General features: G+C 27.0%; 2 protein-coding genes across 4 annotated transcripts in view; one reads left to right on the top strand and one right to left on the bottom strand.

Annotated features, from left to right (window-relative positions):
* LOC107438520 (uncharacterized) overlaps positions 1 to 15,692 on the top strand; it is a 121,440-nt gene that overhangs the window by 79,301 nt on the left and 26,447 nt on the right. For all 3 annotated transcript variants that reach the window (XM_016050826.5, XM_071181547.2, XM_071181546.2), the window contains exons 13-14: positions 91 to 139; positions 960 to 1,068. In XM_016050826.5, the coding sequence (XP_015906312.2) occupies positions 91 to 139; positions 960 to 1,068 (158 nt within the window). The remainder of the gene's footprint in view (positions 1 to 90; positions 140 to 959; positions 1,069 to 15,692) is intronic.
* The window catches only part of LOC147806048 (sperm-specific sodium:proton exchanger-like), a 54,135-nt gene continuing 47,042 nt past the window's right edge, over positions 8,600 to 15,692 (bottom strand). Inside the window, exon 7 of the mRNA XM_087150097.1 lies at positions 8,600 to 8,741. Coding sequence (XP_087006223.1) covers positions 8,688 to 8,741 — 54 coding nt within the window. The 3' untranslated portion in view covers positions 8,600 to 8,687. The remainder of the gene's footprint in view (positions 8,742 to 15,692) is intronic.

Here is a 15,692-nt window from a genome sequence, read left to right as displayed (position 1 = left end):
AGAATTGCTATAAAAATTCTATGTTTTGCATTTATAGATTTCATTTTTTTCAAGTGTGTAATTTTATTATATGAATGTATTATTTTACAGGGCCAAAGAAATGGGGTTTATAATATGCAGTCTCACCTAACTATAGAAGGTAAAATGTTTTTTTTTTTAAGCATCTTGTTAAGAAAAACTGTAAGAAAATTAAGAATTTCAAAATATTTCTTTTTAAATAAAATTTTTACCATTATTATTTTTCTTGTGCATTAAATTAACAAAAATAAAGTAAAATAAATAAGTTTTAATTTAGTTACTCCGAAACAGATATGAAATCCAAACAAAGTTAGATGTATTTCACACCTTCAGATGTAAAAGTGCACCACTGAAAAAAATCACTATGCTAGTAATTTTCATTATAATAGATTACCTAACACAAAAGAAGTTTCAAATTTGGCATACAATTGCTCATAAACTAATATTTGCATCAGTAAAAATTTGAACAGAATGTTCTTTTATTTTTATAAGTAAATGAAAATTTCATACTGCTTTATTGAATGATATTTGCATTATGAGAGCAAAAATCACATAAATTAGAAATTTCTAAAACTGCAATTACAGTTACTTATTATTTTTTTAAAAATATAGATAGAATTGTTTTTAAAATTGCTGTTATGAGAGAGAGAAAAAAATAAATCTATGACATTTATTTTTATTTTTGCGATTTTCACATTTTTGATACACATACAATTGGATTCATTTTGAATCATATTTCTAATAAGTTTATTATTATTTAATTGACATTATTTTGTGAAGCTTAGATTTTATTATTTATTAACAAATTTTGCTTTAAAAATTTTAGTTTTTACTAACATTTAGCGATTAAAAGAATTTATTTAATTATAATTGATTTTAAATTCTCAGTATTAATTCTATTTTTGTTAATTCAATATTAAATTTTTGTACATTTCTTCTAGATAACAGTTTAACAAGACGACAGTCAGATCGCAGTGATAATTGTAATAGCTTTCATAGCTTTGAATCTGAATCATCTAGTCTCACAAGTTCTGACACTGGGGGAGAGAAGTATGTTGAATTTTAATGTCCTCTTTTATACATTAAGATATAATTTTTTTTAATAAATTGCATCAAAATTTGTCAATAATAATAATATGTCAATAATAATAATCTGTATGTAGAAAGAGCTAACATAATCGTTAAAAAAAAAGGGCTGAACATGTTAAATTCTCATAGAAACAATAATGAAATACAACAAAAATTTTAGTAATTCATGTAATGAAAATGGTATATTACACTCAACAAATTTGTCCAACAAATAAAGTTCAAAGAGCATGTCTTGAAGTGGCAATGTAATCCTGTTTTAATTGCTTTGGCAGTGGATAAAAGTATATTTAAATATTTAAATAAATGTTACAAATTTAATTAGTTGTAGATTTATAATCATTTCCTTTTATTCAAACAACCAAAATACAGATTGTTGGTGCGCTTTTTATTTTGGACCTAACTCAAAATCCATATTTAAGCGTATGCATATTTAAGTGTTTTATATATATTTACTATCATTCATGTGCTTAACGCTTCTTGCATTTTTTAAAATTTAGTCTTCTATCAAAAGACTTTAAAGGTCTACTTTGTCTTTATATGCAAGATAGCCTTTTGCAGGCCTAAGTTGCTTTAACTACATGCAATAATATCCCATGTTTCCTATCCATGGCGAGTGGTCTCCTATTTTTTTACTTTCACAGACACTTAAGTTTTTTAAAGTGTCATCTAGTTGGCGATCTTCTGGCCTGAGATCCCATAGGATTTTTTAAAATGGCTATTTTAACTGCATTACTTTCTGGTCTTCTCCTGGTATGGCCAAGCCATCTTAACCTAATGCTAAGTATTCTACAGTTCTTTTTAAATGGTTGCCTTGGGTCTTATAAATTTATAATTGTGGTTGTAAATATGAGTTAATGCTTGTATCATTTCTCATTTTTTAAATACCATTTAATTGCTTAGAGATATGAATGCGAAAAGATCATCTGAAACTTTAAATTTGTGTTATGGTTTTTTTTAATGAGAATTCTGAACTTAACTAATAAGTAATGACATAGTTATAGTTATATTGTTTAACTCAGGTAAACTGAGGTTTCTATAGTAAGTTTTGTCACCTTATATTTTATATTTGTATTCTTTGTTTTATTTTTAAATAGTAATATAATTTGATGCAATATTTTGTTGCTAACATTTCTACTTTCCAAAAACATTTTTCAAATGATTTGTTTTTTGACATGTAAATATCAATATTATCAAAAAATCAATCCTCTTGTCAAATTTTAAAAAAAACTTTCATTTAAATAAAAAAAATGCATTTTTTAATAAATTTGCTTCCCATAAAAATGCGTTCTTAATTCTATTTTAAATACATTTTTTAAAAATTTCCCTTTAACTCCTTCTGTTCCCTAGTTTTCTTCTTTAATATGCTACTACTAAAAGCTTAAAAAGTTAAATATGAGAAACACTTTAATAACTCTAAGTAGTACTTGAAGCAGAAAAAAAAAAAAGGAATATATATATCTATACATATACACCCCTAGTTATCAAAATTTCAATAAATTGAAAGTACTTTCTATATGTGGGCTTTGTTTAAATAGTGGATTAGTTCCATTTTAGCTCATTTTGAGATGCCGAGTCTTGAAGTCTAATAAGTGCATTGTTTTCCCTTCTTTTTTCTGATTTATGATGCTCTGTGTTTGGTAGCAGAAATAAATATTTGCTATACTAATTTTAAAATAAGTTAGAAAGTACAGGAATGAAAATAAATATTAGGCTAACTCCTTTCTTTATTAATAAGTAAAGTTGGATTACAATTAAAACAAGGCATTTATTTACACGAGAAACTAAATCTTCAATAATAATAATAAATTTTTTTCTTAAGTAATGTACTATAAGCATATTTTACAAATTTTATTAAAAATAAACACAAAATGTAAATTTTTATACAGTAATGAGAAAATCATGTTATTTACTTAGAATAAAGTGTTTAAATTAGAAAAAAATACATGAATGGGGGCCCCCTGACAGAATTAAGGTGACACAGCGACATTGTTGCAGAACGTTACAGAGTTCTTTTCTGCAGACATAATAAATTTTTTTTCTCTAAATTTATATTTAAAATATGCCTTTTTCGCACATAAGAGGGGAAAGAAATGTTCATGATTTTTCTATTCTTATTTGTGAAAAAGAAAGAATAATGGAGTAAAAAATTTCTTTTCTGCAGAAATGTTTGTAAGATTTTTTTCTCCGTAATTATATTCAAAAGGTGCCTTTTTCGCGCATCAGAGGGGAAGGAAATAAAGATATTTAGGAATATGAAAAATAAGGAATGAAGTAAAAAAATGTTGGCTTGCTTTTCTACCAAAATTTTCACAAGATTTTTTTCCCTCCAAAACTATTATATAACAAAAATTTCTCTTAAATTTTCAAAAGATTCCTTTTACACGTATCAGAGAGAAAAGAAATGTCTTTGTAACATGTATATTTGTCATTATGATAAGTATCTTACAGTAAGATATTAGTGCTAGAGAGGTTTGTCGCAGAAAGCCCAAAAAAATTCTGCCACTGGGTATGGGGGTAAATTTTTTATGTAGAAAATGTCTAGAGGACTAAGTAACTTCTGGTGATTATCATTGTATTCCTAAATATTATTTAAATCCTTTGTTTACAATGATAATCTGATAGAAAATTAAAAAATAAATGAATATTTTCATTTATTTTTTAAATTTGCATTTGAATTATTGAAATAAACAAAACATTAATAAACTTAACAGAATTTCAACGTAAATTTTTTTTTCAATGTCAATGTTATTACACAGTGAAGGATTTTAATATTATCCTAAGCTATTAAAAAATAAATTGTAAACATCTTGGTTATAATTTTTTTTTCTGGAATTTTACTTTATTTAGAATTTAGAAAAAGAAAACTATCAATGTGGTATGTTTCCCCCCCCCCCCCCCCCACAAATTTAATCAGAAAGTGCCTGTGGATTCTTCATTTCTCGTATTTATCTTTGTTAAATCAATCATGAAAGGATATATTACAAACAAGCTTATATAATTTTTTTATTTTATTTTTGTTTTGTTTTTTGTGTTGCATTGTTATTTATGTCATACTTTGTGAGCCAAAACTGGTGTTTCTCCAAGCAGCAAAAAAATTAGTCTTTAAATGTGAAATTTAATGTTAATTTATTGCAAATACTCCCTGAAATGGAAATACTGCAAAAATTCAGCTAGTCAGATCAAACTAGTCAAAGAAAGTTATTTTAACTAGAAGGATCTAGATTGCTGCTTGTCCAAATTTTAAAATATTAAAAATTTTCACTAACATTGAAAGTTTTCTAATGTTACATTAAAGGGATTGAGAGATCAATGCTATGATTTAATAAATTTTTTTAGTAATGATTGAGAAATCAACTGAACTTGTTAAATTAATATACATATTTGCAAACAACGGAAGACAACCAGTTTCAAAATGCCTCACTCAAGCTCTAAGAATTGTTTAAAAATTTTAGCAAAGAATTGGGAAGAAAAAAAAAGCAAGCATGTTTATATTGTGATAATTAAAATTTTTTTGATATGTTTTGCAATTGCCTTTCTTTTTCATTTTATTTATTATTATTATTATTTTTGGTTGAAAGTTAGGCTTCTCCTAAGAAATCTGAAATGATCTAAATTCGGATATCTTAGGATCTATTTGTTGAGGGTAAAGGGATACTGTTTTTTTAGGGAAAAAAATTAAAAAAGAGTGAAAAAATTCCAGTTAAAGAGAAAAGTCTGTACCTTTAGAATAATTTAGTAGTAACATATCTTTTCTAAGTTATCAGAATGAATTGGTAGTGTACATACCTTTTCTAAGTCCTTAATGTCAGAAGATCTCTAATTAAAGTTAATTTTATTTGCTGTACTTAAAGAATTTTGAAATTTTCTATATCTAACTATTGATGAACTATTTATCTTAATTGTGGATTTCAGGCAATATCATACTTTTAATATTTCATTTTTGGAAGAAATCATCCAATTAATTGAAAAAAATCTGTTTTGCCTATACAATGTTTAAAACCAGTTTACGATAAAAACAATCTAGTTGTAGCTGCCATTATCTTAAGCTGCCATTACCTAAGTGCTCAAATTTGATTTTGTTGGGGTGGAAACTAGAATGCTAAATTATTGATTATATCAGGGATGAGATTCTTCCGCGGATTCGCGGATTTCCGCTTTTTTTTCCAGATTTTTCCATTTTTCCAGCTAATTTCCGCTGAAATATTTTTTTGCACAAGTTAAAATATTTTATGAGGAATTTAATTTTCCGCGGATCGAAATTATTGAAGTTTTCATTCCTCCCTCTGAAATTTCTCTAAAAATCAATTCCTTGGGATAAAACTGGTTGACCTTTATACAGGGATGAGATTTTTTTCCCTTTTGTCTCTCGAATTTCAGCCTTTTTATCACCCGAAATTCAGCCTTTTTTTTACCCGCTTTTTTGTGAAAATTCAGTCGTTGAAGTAAAATAATTATATTTATTTTCGATTTTCAAAGAGAAACAGAAAATTCAAACTACGTCCTAGCTGCTAACCCTTCCGCATTTTTACTTATATTAGCTATTTTCTCCGATTTCATGCACAGAAAATAAGATTTTCCGTATTTTTTATCCGTCGGCGGGATAGCTCGTATTTTCGTAATTCAGACGTCACTGCTTCTTGTATTCTGGAATGAAAGCAAACAAAAAAAGAGAAAAAAAAAGTAGAGGTGGATTTGCAGTGAAAATATTTATTTGCTCATTCAATTGATCTTGTAAATTTTTATTTATTAAGTCTAAACAAAAAACAATACAAACAAGCCTTTTAGAAATCCCAAGTCCAGACTCTGCAAATATTTCGATTTTTATTCACGCGATTTTAATATCAATCATCGATTTTCGTATGTACCTGATTTAAAAGTTGCACATTGCAGTTCTTATTTACGCTTTTTAAATATCGTACATTATGACTCGTATTTATGAGATTTAAAAATCCAATATCGTGTTTTGTATTTATGCATTTTTAAAATTGCGATTTTATTATCAAACATCGATTTTCGTATTTACCTGATTTAAAACCAATATTCAAGCGATTCCAGCGATTCGTATTCAGGCGATTTAAATATTGTACATTGCGATTCTTATTTACGAGATTTAAAAAACCAATATCGCGATTTGTATTTACGAGCTTTTAAAACCTTATGTAGCTACGCGAGCTTAAAATCCAATGTCGTGATTCGTTTTTGCGGTTGTAATATCGCGCGATTTTAAAATTATGCATCGTGATCTAAAAATTACGCATCATGATTTGTATTTTCGAATTTTTTAAATTCGATGTAGAGTTTCATATTCTCGTGATTTAAAAACCTCATATCAGGATTTATAATCACATGGTTTACAAGTTTAAAAATCGCACTTTTTTGTCAAATTTTCGTATGTATATATATATATTCTAGGATTTCCTCCTTTTTACTTTCTGACTACTCTCATCCCTGTTATATGAGGGAATAAAAAACTCAAATGTTCTATAAGTAGTTTGAGATTACTAATTTGATTAACTTGTCTTAAAATTTGCCTCTTGGGATGCTCTGTTGCATACAGGAAGGAGATTAGAATGTTCAATTATTGAATCCTCAGAATTTGTGTGGTATGTTTCTTCTTCTAAATTGCTTCAAATTCAATACTTTTAAATTGATCTTTTAATTGAATCAATTACCATAACCATCATTTCACAAGAAATTAAGCGAACTCACTTTTTATTGATGCTGAAAGGTAAAAAATGTATGTTGCCCTATTATTGTTCAAGGTAACTTAAATTTTTAGTTTTTATGACAATTTGGCAAAAAAAAAAATTTTATTTTTGAATGGTTGTAATCCTTTGTTAAATTTAGCATTACCGAAAAAGTTATTAATAAAAAAGAAATTATCTTATAAAAAAAGCAATAATATTTAAAATATATTAAATGATTTTCGTGTTTCCTGGTGTATAAGTCAAAATTTCAAGTGTCCAAAAGTTGCAAAAATCAGGGGGTTAACTTATACACCATTAATAAAGGTGGATATTTGTTGATCGTGAATTTTGGATGCATTATAAACAAAGAGATAGATATGATCTGTATCAATTTACCCCTTTAAAAAATTATATTTAATATGTTATGTACAATTAATTTTGCATTTTCTCTCATGTTTTTTTGATTTATAAAGGTTTCTATTAGAAACAGTTCTTAAAATTACATTCAGAAAAAATAAGAAAAGTTAAGATAATTTATTCAAGATTATTTCAATATTTTTAACTGGAGAAATTATCTTAGACTTAACAATTTTTAAAGTTTTTTTTTACTGATTGACTTACGCATGATATACCAGAAATTTGCTATCTTGTAGTCAAAAATAGGGGATTGACTTTGTACTGGTTTGTTGGGTAAATATTTAAAAAAAGTTAAACATACAATTGAAGCAAAAAAAAAAAAAAAAAAAAAAAGTCATACAGCAATTTAAATAATAAAAAAATCATTAACCAGCTATTCATTGAGTCATTAGCTCTCGTATAATATATTTTGTAATTACCAATAAATCTGATCCTAGGTTTTTGCATCTGGATACATGAACTAGTTCATGTATCCAATTGTATTATGCAATAGAGTTCTGAGTTGCATGTGGACATTCTGGACAATTTTGCTCTTCTATCTCTGGCAATGTTTAGGGAATGGCCTGTTCCTTTTCCAGCAGAACTCCGCATCATTCACACATCGAGGCTTGCACAATCATGGTTTCACAAAATGGGTGTACAAAAACTAAATTGTCTTTCTCAGAACTTTAAAAAGTAGCTACGCTTTGATCTAAATTCCATAAAACACCTTTGGGTCGAATTAGAACGCAGATTATAACTACGCACTTCAGCTGCTATGGACACCTAGAAATCAATTTCTATGACTATCTATCTAACACTGATAGAAATTTTTGCCAGGCTATTATCGATGCAAAAAAGAGACCAGCTTCACATTAAAATATGCCTAAAGATTCCCTAAGTTCAAATTTGATGTTCAGTTGGCTATGTAGTGTAACTGTGCGTTAAAAAGCAACTTTTTATTCATTTATTCTTTTTTTTTACCCCCAGCTTACGGAATTATAATTTAGTTGTAGTAAGTTAAAAAAGAATTCTGACGTCAATTACCTGGCTCAAATGCTAAGAGTGAGAACAAATTATGTGCTTAGATAAAATTACTATGTTGTTAATGGTTGTTTTATTGGACGACAGTTAAACTTTGTAAAACGAACATCAAAAATAATAAATCTATCATTCAGAAACCTGGTTCATGGACGCACATAAAAACCGACCAGCTATCTTTAAAAGAAAAGTTTTGATAAGTATTCTGGATACAGTGAATGTCAATGGTACATAAACTTGATATAATAGGGAACTGTGCAAGCTTTATAGAAAGGCAGATATTATTAATCACCTTAACCCTTTGACGCAGAATATTTTTCATACTATTTTCATTTTTTTGTATTAACTAAAGTCTAAAAAGTAAAAAATATTATATTTACCATTTTAATAATTTATGGTTATGAAATACAGCATGAAACACCAGTGTTTTTCTTTGTAGAATCTTCCAAATACGGCTCACTTCCAAAGAATAATTTTTTCAAATTTGCACTTGTTTGCAGTTATTTGGATCTAAGAGAAACAAATATTCACCATTGAAATTTCTTTAATTTGAAATATCAGTTATTGATAAATTTTTGATTATGAATGAAAATTTTTTTTTCAAACTACTTTTTTTTTTCGATGTATGTTTTAGTTCAAGTGTAATTCCGATAATCACATTTTTTTACTAACTATTAGATGAGTTTTTAAAAATAAAAAATACCAAAATGTATTTTTGCTTGTAGTTAGAGCTTCCGAAAATATATATACATAAGGGACATCAGTGTCCCATCTACGTCATAGGCTTTAAGTAAAGCGCATCAAATTTGCTAGACGCATCTGACGAATACATCCATCAACCTTAACCTCCAGAATTTCTAATTTTAAACAATTTAGGAACCCAATTTAAGGCATGTTTAAACTGAGGTGAGTAGACTACATTAATGAGGATTTAAAAGCACTAAGAGTAAACAAACTGGAACATGCTAGCAAGGGGAAGAGTATAACGGCCACAAAGGACTGTCGAGTCAATTAAAAAGAAAAATTGATTTTTGAAAAAAATTTTAAGATTACTTACTCTTTGTTTTTTTTCACCCGACTATAATCGTTGTTTTTAATGCAAGATTATAGTTACAAGGACCTATAAACTTCCTCAAAAAGTTTATTGTTGGCAATAACACGTTGGAAATTATTTTAAAGTCCCCTGCTTGTTTCACTCATCACCTTCCACTTTTGTAACGTAATCATTTGTCTGTGGATAATCTCTTAACTAAAATGTCTTAAAATAGATGCATAAAATTGTAAGGCTGGAATATTAATGTTCTAAGATTTAGTTTGCTTGTCTTCAATTCCAGTTTTATGCGCCGGGGAAAAAAAAAGAAAACTGCACGTATCTTAATAGTTGAAATGCAAAAATATTCTGAGAAAGGCTTTGACCCACAAAGGGCTGTCAAATCACTAAAGAAGTTAATTAAAACATTCAGTTAATAGATATTTTAGTCATTAATGTAACCTAAAAAAAAGAGGAAAGTGCAATTAAACTGTTTTTTTAAGCAATTGTAATATGCAGCTTTTTTTAAAAACTTTTTAGTTATTTTTTACTATTTAATAATGCTCATATTCCCTAAATTTAAACTCAGTGTAAATTAGGGGTTATTAATTAAGGTAACAATAAAAAACTGTAATAAAATTAGTTTATTTAAAATTAAAAAAAAGACGTTTCTACCAAAAGGAAACTACTATTTCGCTAATAAAATATACATTATTTTGTCAGTAAATGTTTCCTGAAATAATATCGACGTTTATTACAAAAAAAAAAGTTATCTAAGAAATATTTCACTTCCTACTCAACTGTGAAATTGGATTCTCGTTTTATGTTCCATTGAATCCTTAATTTCTCTTTTCCATTTCGGCTAGATCGTATGATAACATAATCTGAACCCTTCCCATATTTTTTTTCTCCCTTTCATAGCACCAGAAAATGTTAGGTGCTTATGATTTTTTTCTTCTTCTCCTTTCTTGTTTTAATCCAGGGGTCCCTATAAAGTTCAGTTGATAAAGCAATGCCTCATTTATATAAGTTATTACGTCTCTCTCATATCTGGAAAAAACAGAGTTTGGGTTTCTTCTTTAGATAATGCAATATTTCGGTGTTAAATATTCTTAAAAACGTTACACAGTATATATATTTTTTTGTTTTGTTCAAGTATTGCAAAATAGATGATAAAATTAGATATAATAAAATAAATGTTAAGTCTTGCTTAAGTGGTGATAAAGAAGATTTAAGATATCATTTAAGTAATGTAAGATTTCTCAAAGCGTTATTGTTTTTAAAATAAAATAGTTTTTGCTATATTTTAACTAGTTATAAAATGAAATGAAAAGTAATGAATTAAAAGTAACGGAAAACATAATTTTATAGTATTTGTTTTATTTTATTATTTATTGGCTTATTGTATTGTAATTAAGATATTTTTTATTTATGAAATACAAGATCGATAAAATTCAATAAATTAGAAATTAAAGTATAATTCCGTACCGTGTAAAATTGTTTCCGCTCTTTTGAGTAAGACTAGCAATTGCCAATTTTTTTCAGCCACGCTCAATTCCCAATAAGGTGACCTAGATTAGAATCCCAGCAATGACTGTTGAATACAGATTCTGCACCCGGTTCGCACCGAGCACAGTGCTGACATAAAATATCCTCAGTGGTAAACGGATCATGGGTTAGAGTCCCTTTGCTGTCAGGCTAACCGTAGTAGATTTTAAGGGTTTTCCTCTATGAAAATGAGGGTTAATTCCATTAAAAGTTCAATGCAAATTTTTCTCAATACTTGATCCAAGTGCTCCCTTGTCTTCTGGATTGAGCTCAAAATAACACGGCTACGTAGTTGATTTTAGGTAGCCGCAGGGATACCGACTGCTCCGCTTTCTGCAAAAGTTATAATAAATTGGTAGCAAATTAAGCAATAAAACTTGTAGAGTAAGAGTAAATGCGCCTACTCTTTCAAAGTGTCGCAGCAATTAAGTTGCATTTCATATCATACTTTGAATCTTTGATACGTAGTGGTGGAAAAATTACTTAAAATAAAAAATACTAAATTAAAAATAATTTAAATTTCGTTACGATTAGAAAATATTTTTTTACAGAGCGAGCAAGTTGGCATCGCTCTAGCCATAATCTCAAAAATTGGGTCGGCTGTTTAACGTTGGTTATTAAATAAAATGTTAATTGCCCGGGATACACTTGCCCGAAATTTCCTTTGGTTGCTTTTTTTATTATTGTAAAGTGAAATTACCCGGTATTCCTTATGCAGACATTTTTCTTAGCGGGAAATTCGTAGCCACTTCTGTTTACTTTAATGAATGTTCCAATTGAATGAATGTTATTAAAAAAAAAGTACTGTAGTGACAAATACTTTTTTTAATGAATTTTGTTTTTAGAAACATGTTTTATTTTCAATTTATAGTTCTGAAATTTGAAAAATAAATTGCACCTACTGTGTTTTTGTCTCTGAAAAATGCAAGCATAGTGCATGCTGTACTTTCCCCCATCTGCAAAATGAATGAAAAATCCACTCCCGTTGGAAGTAATCCTGTAATTGAAGGGTCAAACTTAAAACGATGCTGGTTATGGAATAAAGCATTACATTTCAGTTATTTTAAAATGTTGTTTACTTAATGCGTGACAGACTAATTTTGTAATATTTTAAATTAATTGAAACATTGATATGCCACTCTTATAAGTCATTCTAAATCGGTGGAATGACGAAAAGAATGAGATTAAAAATTGAGCATTTTACTCATTTTAAAATAAAAATACTGTGGTTTTTCTAATTCATGATAGATCAATTGGGCAATTGATTATTATTAACTTTCTTTTGTTTTCTCTTGGTTTATTTTGTTACTACCATTTTTAAATTATTTTGAAATTTTTACTTTTTAATCTTCAATCCACTGAGGTCATATGACAGACCAACGGCAATTACCTACTGACTATATATTGAAAATATTATAAATAATAATGACGCTATCTCTCACAAATAATTTTTAACCGATTTCTTAATTTTAATTTAGCATTAAGAAAATTCATAGATAATGTTATGATTTTTGAAATTTTTTTTTTAAGTTAAAGCTTATAAAATAAAGTAATTAAGATATTTATGAATGTTTTGAATAAAACTGAGTTATTTTGATAACGAATTTTAATTTTAATTTATTATTAAGTTCTTCTCTTTAACCATTTGAAGTACTAACAGGTTGTGAATATTCTTAAATCACATAAATATTTGATTTTTAATAAATTCCATCGTGCTCACAATTCATTAACTTCTTTCAATACACCTGCATTTTTTAGTCACGATTTATTCGATAAAATCTATCATACATCAAAACGCTTTTTATCGTGATGGGAACCTTATCAGAACCACCTGTTGTCGTGAATAGTGTTTCCTTTATTTATTAAGTATTTTAAAAGAACAAAAAATTTTCGTTTTAATGCATAATAATGATTTAATGTTTTGTTTGTTCTGATTAAATGTTTTGTTTAGATTTATATTCCACATAGCAGTCATGTTGTTCAATATTTTAAAATTCTCTGAACGCTTCAAATGTTTATGTTCTTGTTATATTTTAGTTAATTTGGAGTACACAACCTCTTTTGCAAGAGGGCCGGATGAAAAAAAAAAAAGGAAGTTTTTCGTGCCGTAAAGAATTTAGCTTTTATTACAATTAATGAGAACTAAACTATTCCTAAGTGCAAATAAAAACAATATCTATTGATGTTAAGAGTAAGTAAATATTAAGTCTTGCAAACTTTGAAATAAAATCAAAATGTAACTAGGTTTTCAACTTCCTCTGAGGAAAAATTAATTTTACTATAATTTTTACAGTGTAATACAATTAACTTATATGTTCAGTTTTTAAACAAGTATTTGAAATGTATTTAGTTGGGTCATGTTTTAATTCTTAAAAATGCCTTAAGAAAAAAAATCTGTTAAAAATTCTAGTTTTTTTGATTTTTTAAATAAGACATTTGAATTTTTTAAAGTTATTTTTTTTAAAATTTTGAAGCAGTTTGAAAGACATTTATAATGTTTCTCATAGTAATTATGTAATTTTTTTCAATAAGTTTTTAGTTGAAAACAGGGGCCCGTATTGACCATTCAAAGGTTTGCATTTGGCCCCCGGAATGTAGCTTTGGCACACCTATATTAAGTATTACGTCATTAATTTTACTATGCATTTATTTGTTTATTTTTTAAAGTTAATCCGTATCATTTGAAAACTTGTCAGAGTTTGATCCAGATGAAATTCAGATAATACTAATTTAAATAAATAATTTGGCATAAGTGGATTTTATAACACAAAATGTTCATGGCTGTAAAAGAGGAGGATATAAATTTGTTTGTGAAGAAAGTGTTGACGCAATTTCTATATTTATATTAAAAATAAAGGACAATGATTATGTCAATTAAGAAAATGACTTTCATCAACACGTCGCTGTGACACTTCATGAGTACGCTGAGGTCAAAACCCATCTGATCGTCATTAAGTCTTTTATTTAAGGCCCACATAATAAGGAAGTTACTTAAATTTAAGCTGATTCAGGACATAAGCATCATCAGTATTACGTGTTGTAAATGAAAGACACGCAAACAAGAAAAAAGAAAGTAATTATAATTGTTGTTTTTATAAATTTTTTTTAAATTTTTTTATTATTATTGAATTTTCGTGTTTCTTTATCGAAATTCTCTTTACACATATATTATTTAAAAAACAATCCAAGGAATAAAATTGTGTGTTATGTTCTATTAAATTTGTAATTATTATACAGGACGCATAATAATTACAAATTTTCTACGGGTACCGTCGAAAATTAAATACTCTCACTATTAAAAATATATATTATTTTTTATGACGATTAATCTTACTTTACCATCAAAAATTGCAAAAAAGAAATAAATAAAAAATAAAATAAATCAAATAAATAAATAAACTTCTATTAATTAATTATTAAATTATGTATAAAGCCTTTACAATGACACAAAAATTATTTTACATATGAAATTATCGCATTACATTTAAACAGCGTGTGAAATAACTTTTTCTGCAGGACTTACATGTTGACCCTTAATGGACAAATGCCGCCTTACAGTCGACACTGTACTATTACTTACTGGGTTCAATGTCGCCTATATCACGGCAGTCTCTCACTTGCATTGTTATAATAACAATTAACTTGTAATTAGTTTTATAATTGATATTGTAGTTTTACCCAATTATTGATATTTACTGATAATTATTTAATGGATAATTGATATTGTAATTGGGAATAACTACTATATCAATTACAGTTATGTGAACTTAAGTTATTACTTCCGGAGACCGTTAAGGGTTAATAGTTATGCTTCAATCTCTGCAGAACATAAATTATAAATAGTTCTGAGACTTTCGTCCAAGTTATGAGCAATTTCTGCTTTGGGGGTACTATGATTTTTTTAAATCTAAATGACGCTAAAAAATTGAGCCAAAGGATTGGTTTGTCAAAACGAGAAACTAGTAATGATTAAAAATATTTAAGCTTTTTTATGGTTTTGTTTATGAATAATAAATTTTTTTGGAAATTTTTTTAATTAATTTTAAAATTATTAATTAATTTTTTAAACTTCAAGTCATCATAGAATTTTTATATTTACAAATTTGTCAATAAAATTTAAGCTTCATTAATGATAAATGAAGTAATGAGTAGAATTTGAAAATGTGTAAATGATTATTATTTCTATTTCTTTTAAAATTGCCTTAGTTACTAAAATGTAATGAATAAGAAACATTTTTTTTTTATAATATAAAATATTAATAATAAACTTAAAATTACTTAGTAGTATTTATAGTTATCTCGTTATATTTGTTTTTAGATTGTGAAAGCATTTGTGATGATATAGTTTGAGAAAAAATTTTTTTGATAAAATTACAAGATTATGAAATTTATTAGATTTATCTTTATTTCGACTTAGAGGAAGTAAATTATCGATGCGATATTTTAAATTTTCATTTCTCAAATTTATATAGAATGTGTATGTTGATTTCTCATTTTAAAAAGATTTTATAAAATGTTTTATGAATAAGCGCATTCCATTATCTTTTTATTTTTCTAGTTTATGTGTTGTATTGTAATTTATTTCAAAAGTTGTGAGTCAGAACTGAAATTTCTGCCAACAACTAAAGAAAATGTGTTTAAGGCCTTTAATGAACAAGGTTGTTGTCATTTTACGTGTAGCAAACAAATTATTTGTCAAACTGACCTTTATTAAATGGAACTTACTTTTATTTGACCTAGACATCGTTGAATGTTTTCATTTTCAGTTTTATTTGTTTCATGAATGTTATACCTGCAATAATTCCTATTTTTCTGTTTCTATATTGAACTATTTCCATTTTAAGCCTTTATTTAGCTTTCTTTTTAAGTATAAAATTATATTT

This window comes from Parasteatoda tepidariorum, chromosome 8 (assembly GCF_982258835.1).
Source record: "Parasteatoda tepidariorum strain Cologne lab strain chromosome 8, Ptep-v5.0, whole genome shotgun sequence".
Lineage (NCBI taxonomy): Eukaryota > Metazoa > Arthropoda > Arachnida > Araneae > Theridiidae > Parasteatoda > Parasteatoda tepidariorum.
Note: the sequence above shows the minus strand (reverse complement) of the source record. Positions and strands in the feature narration are given on the sequence as shown.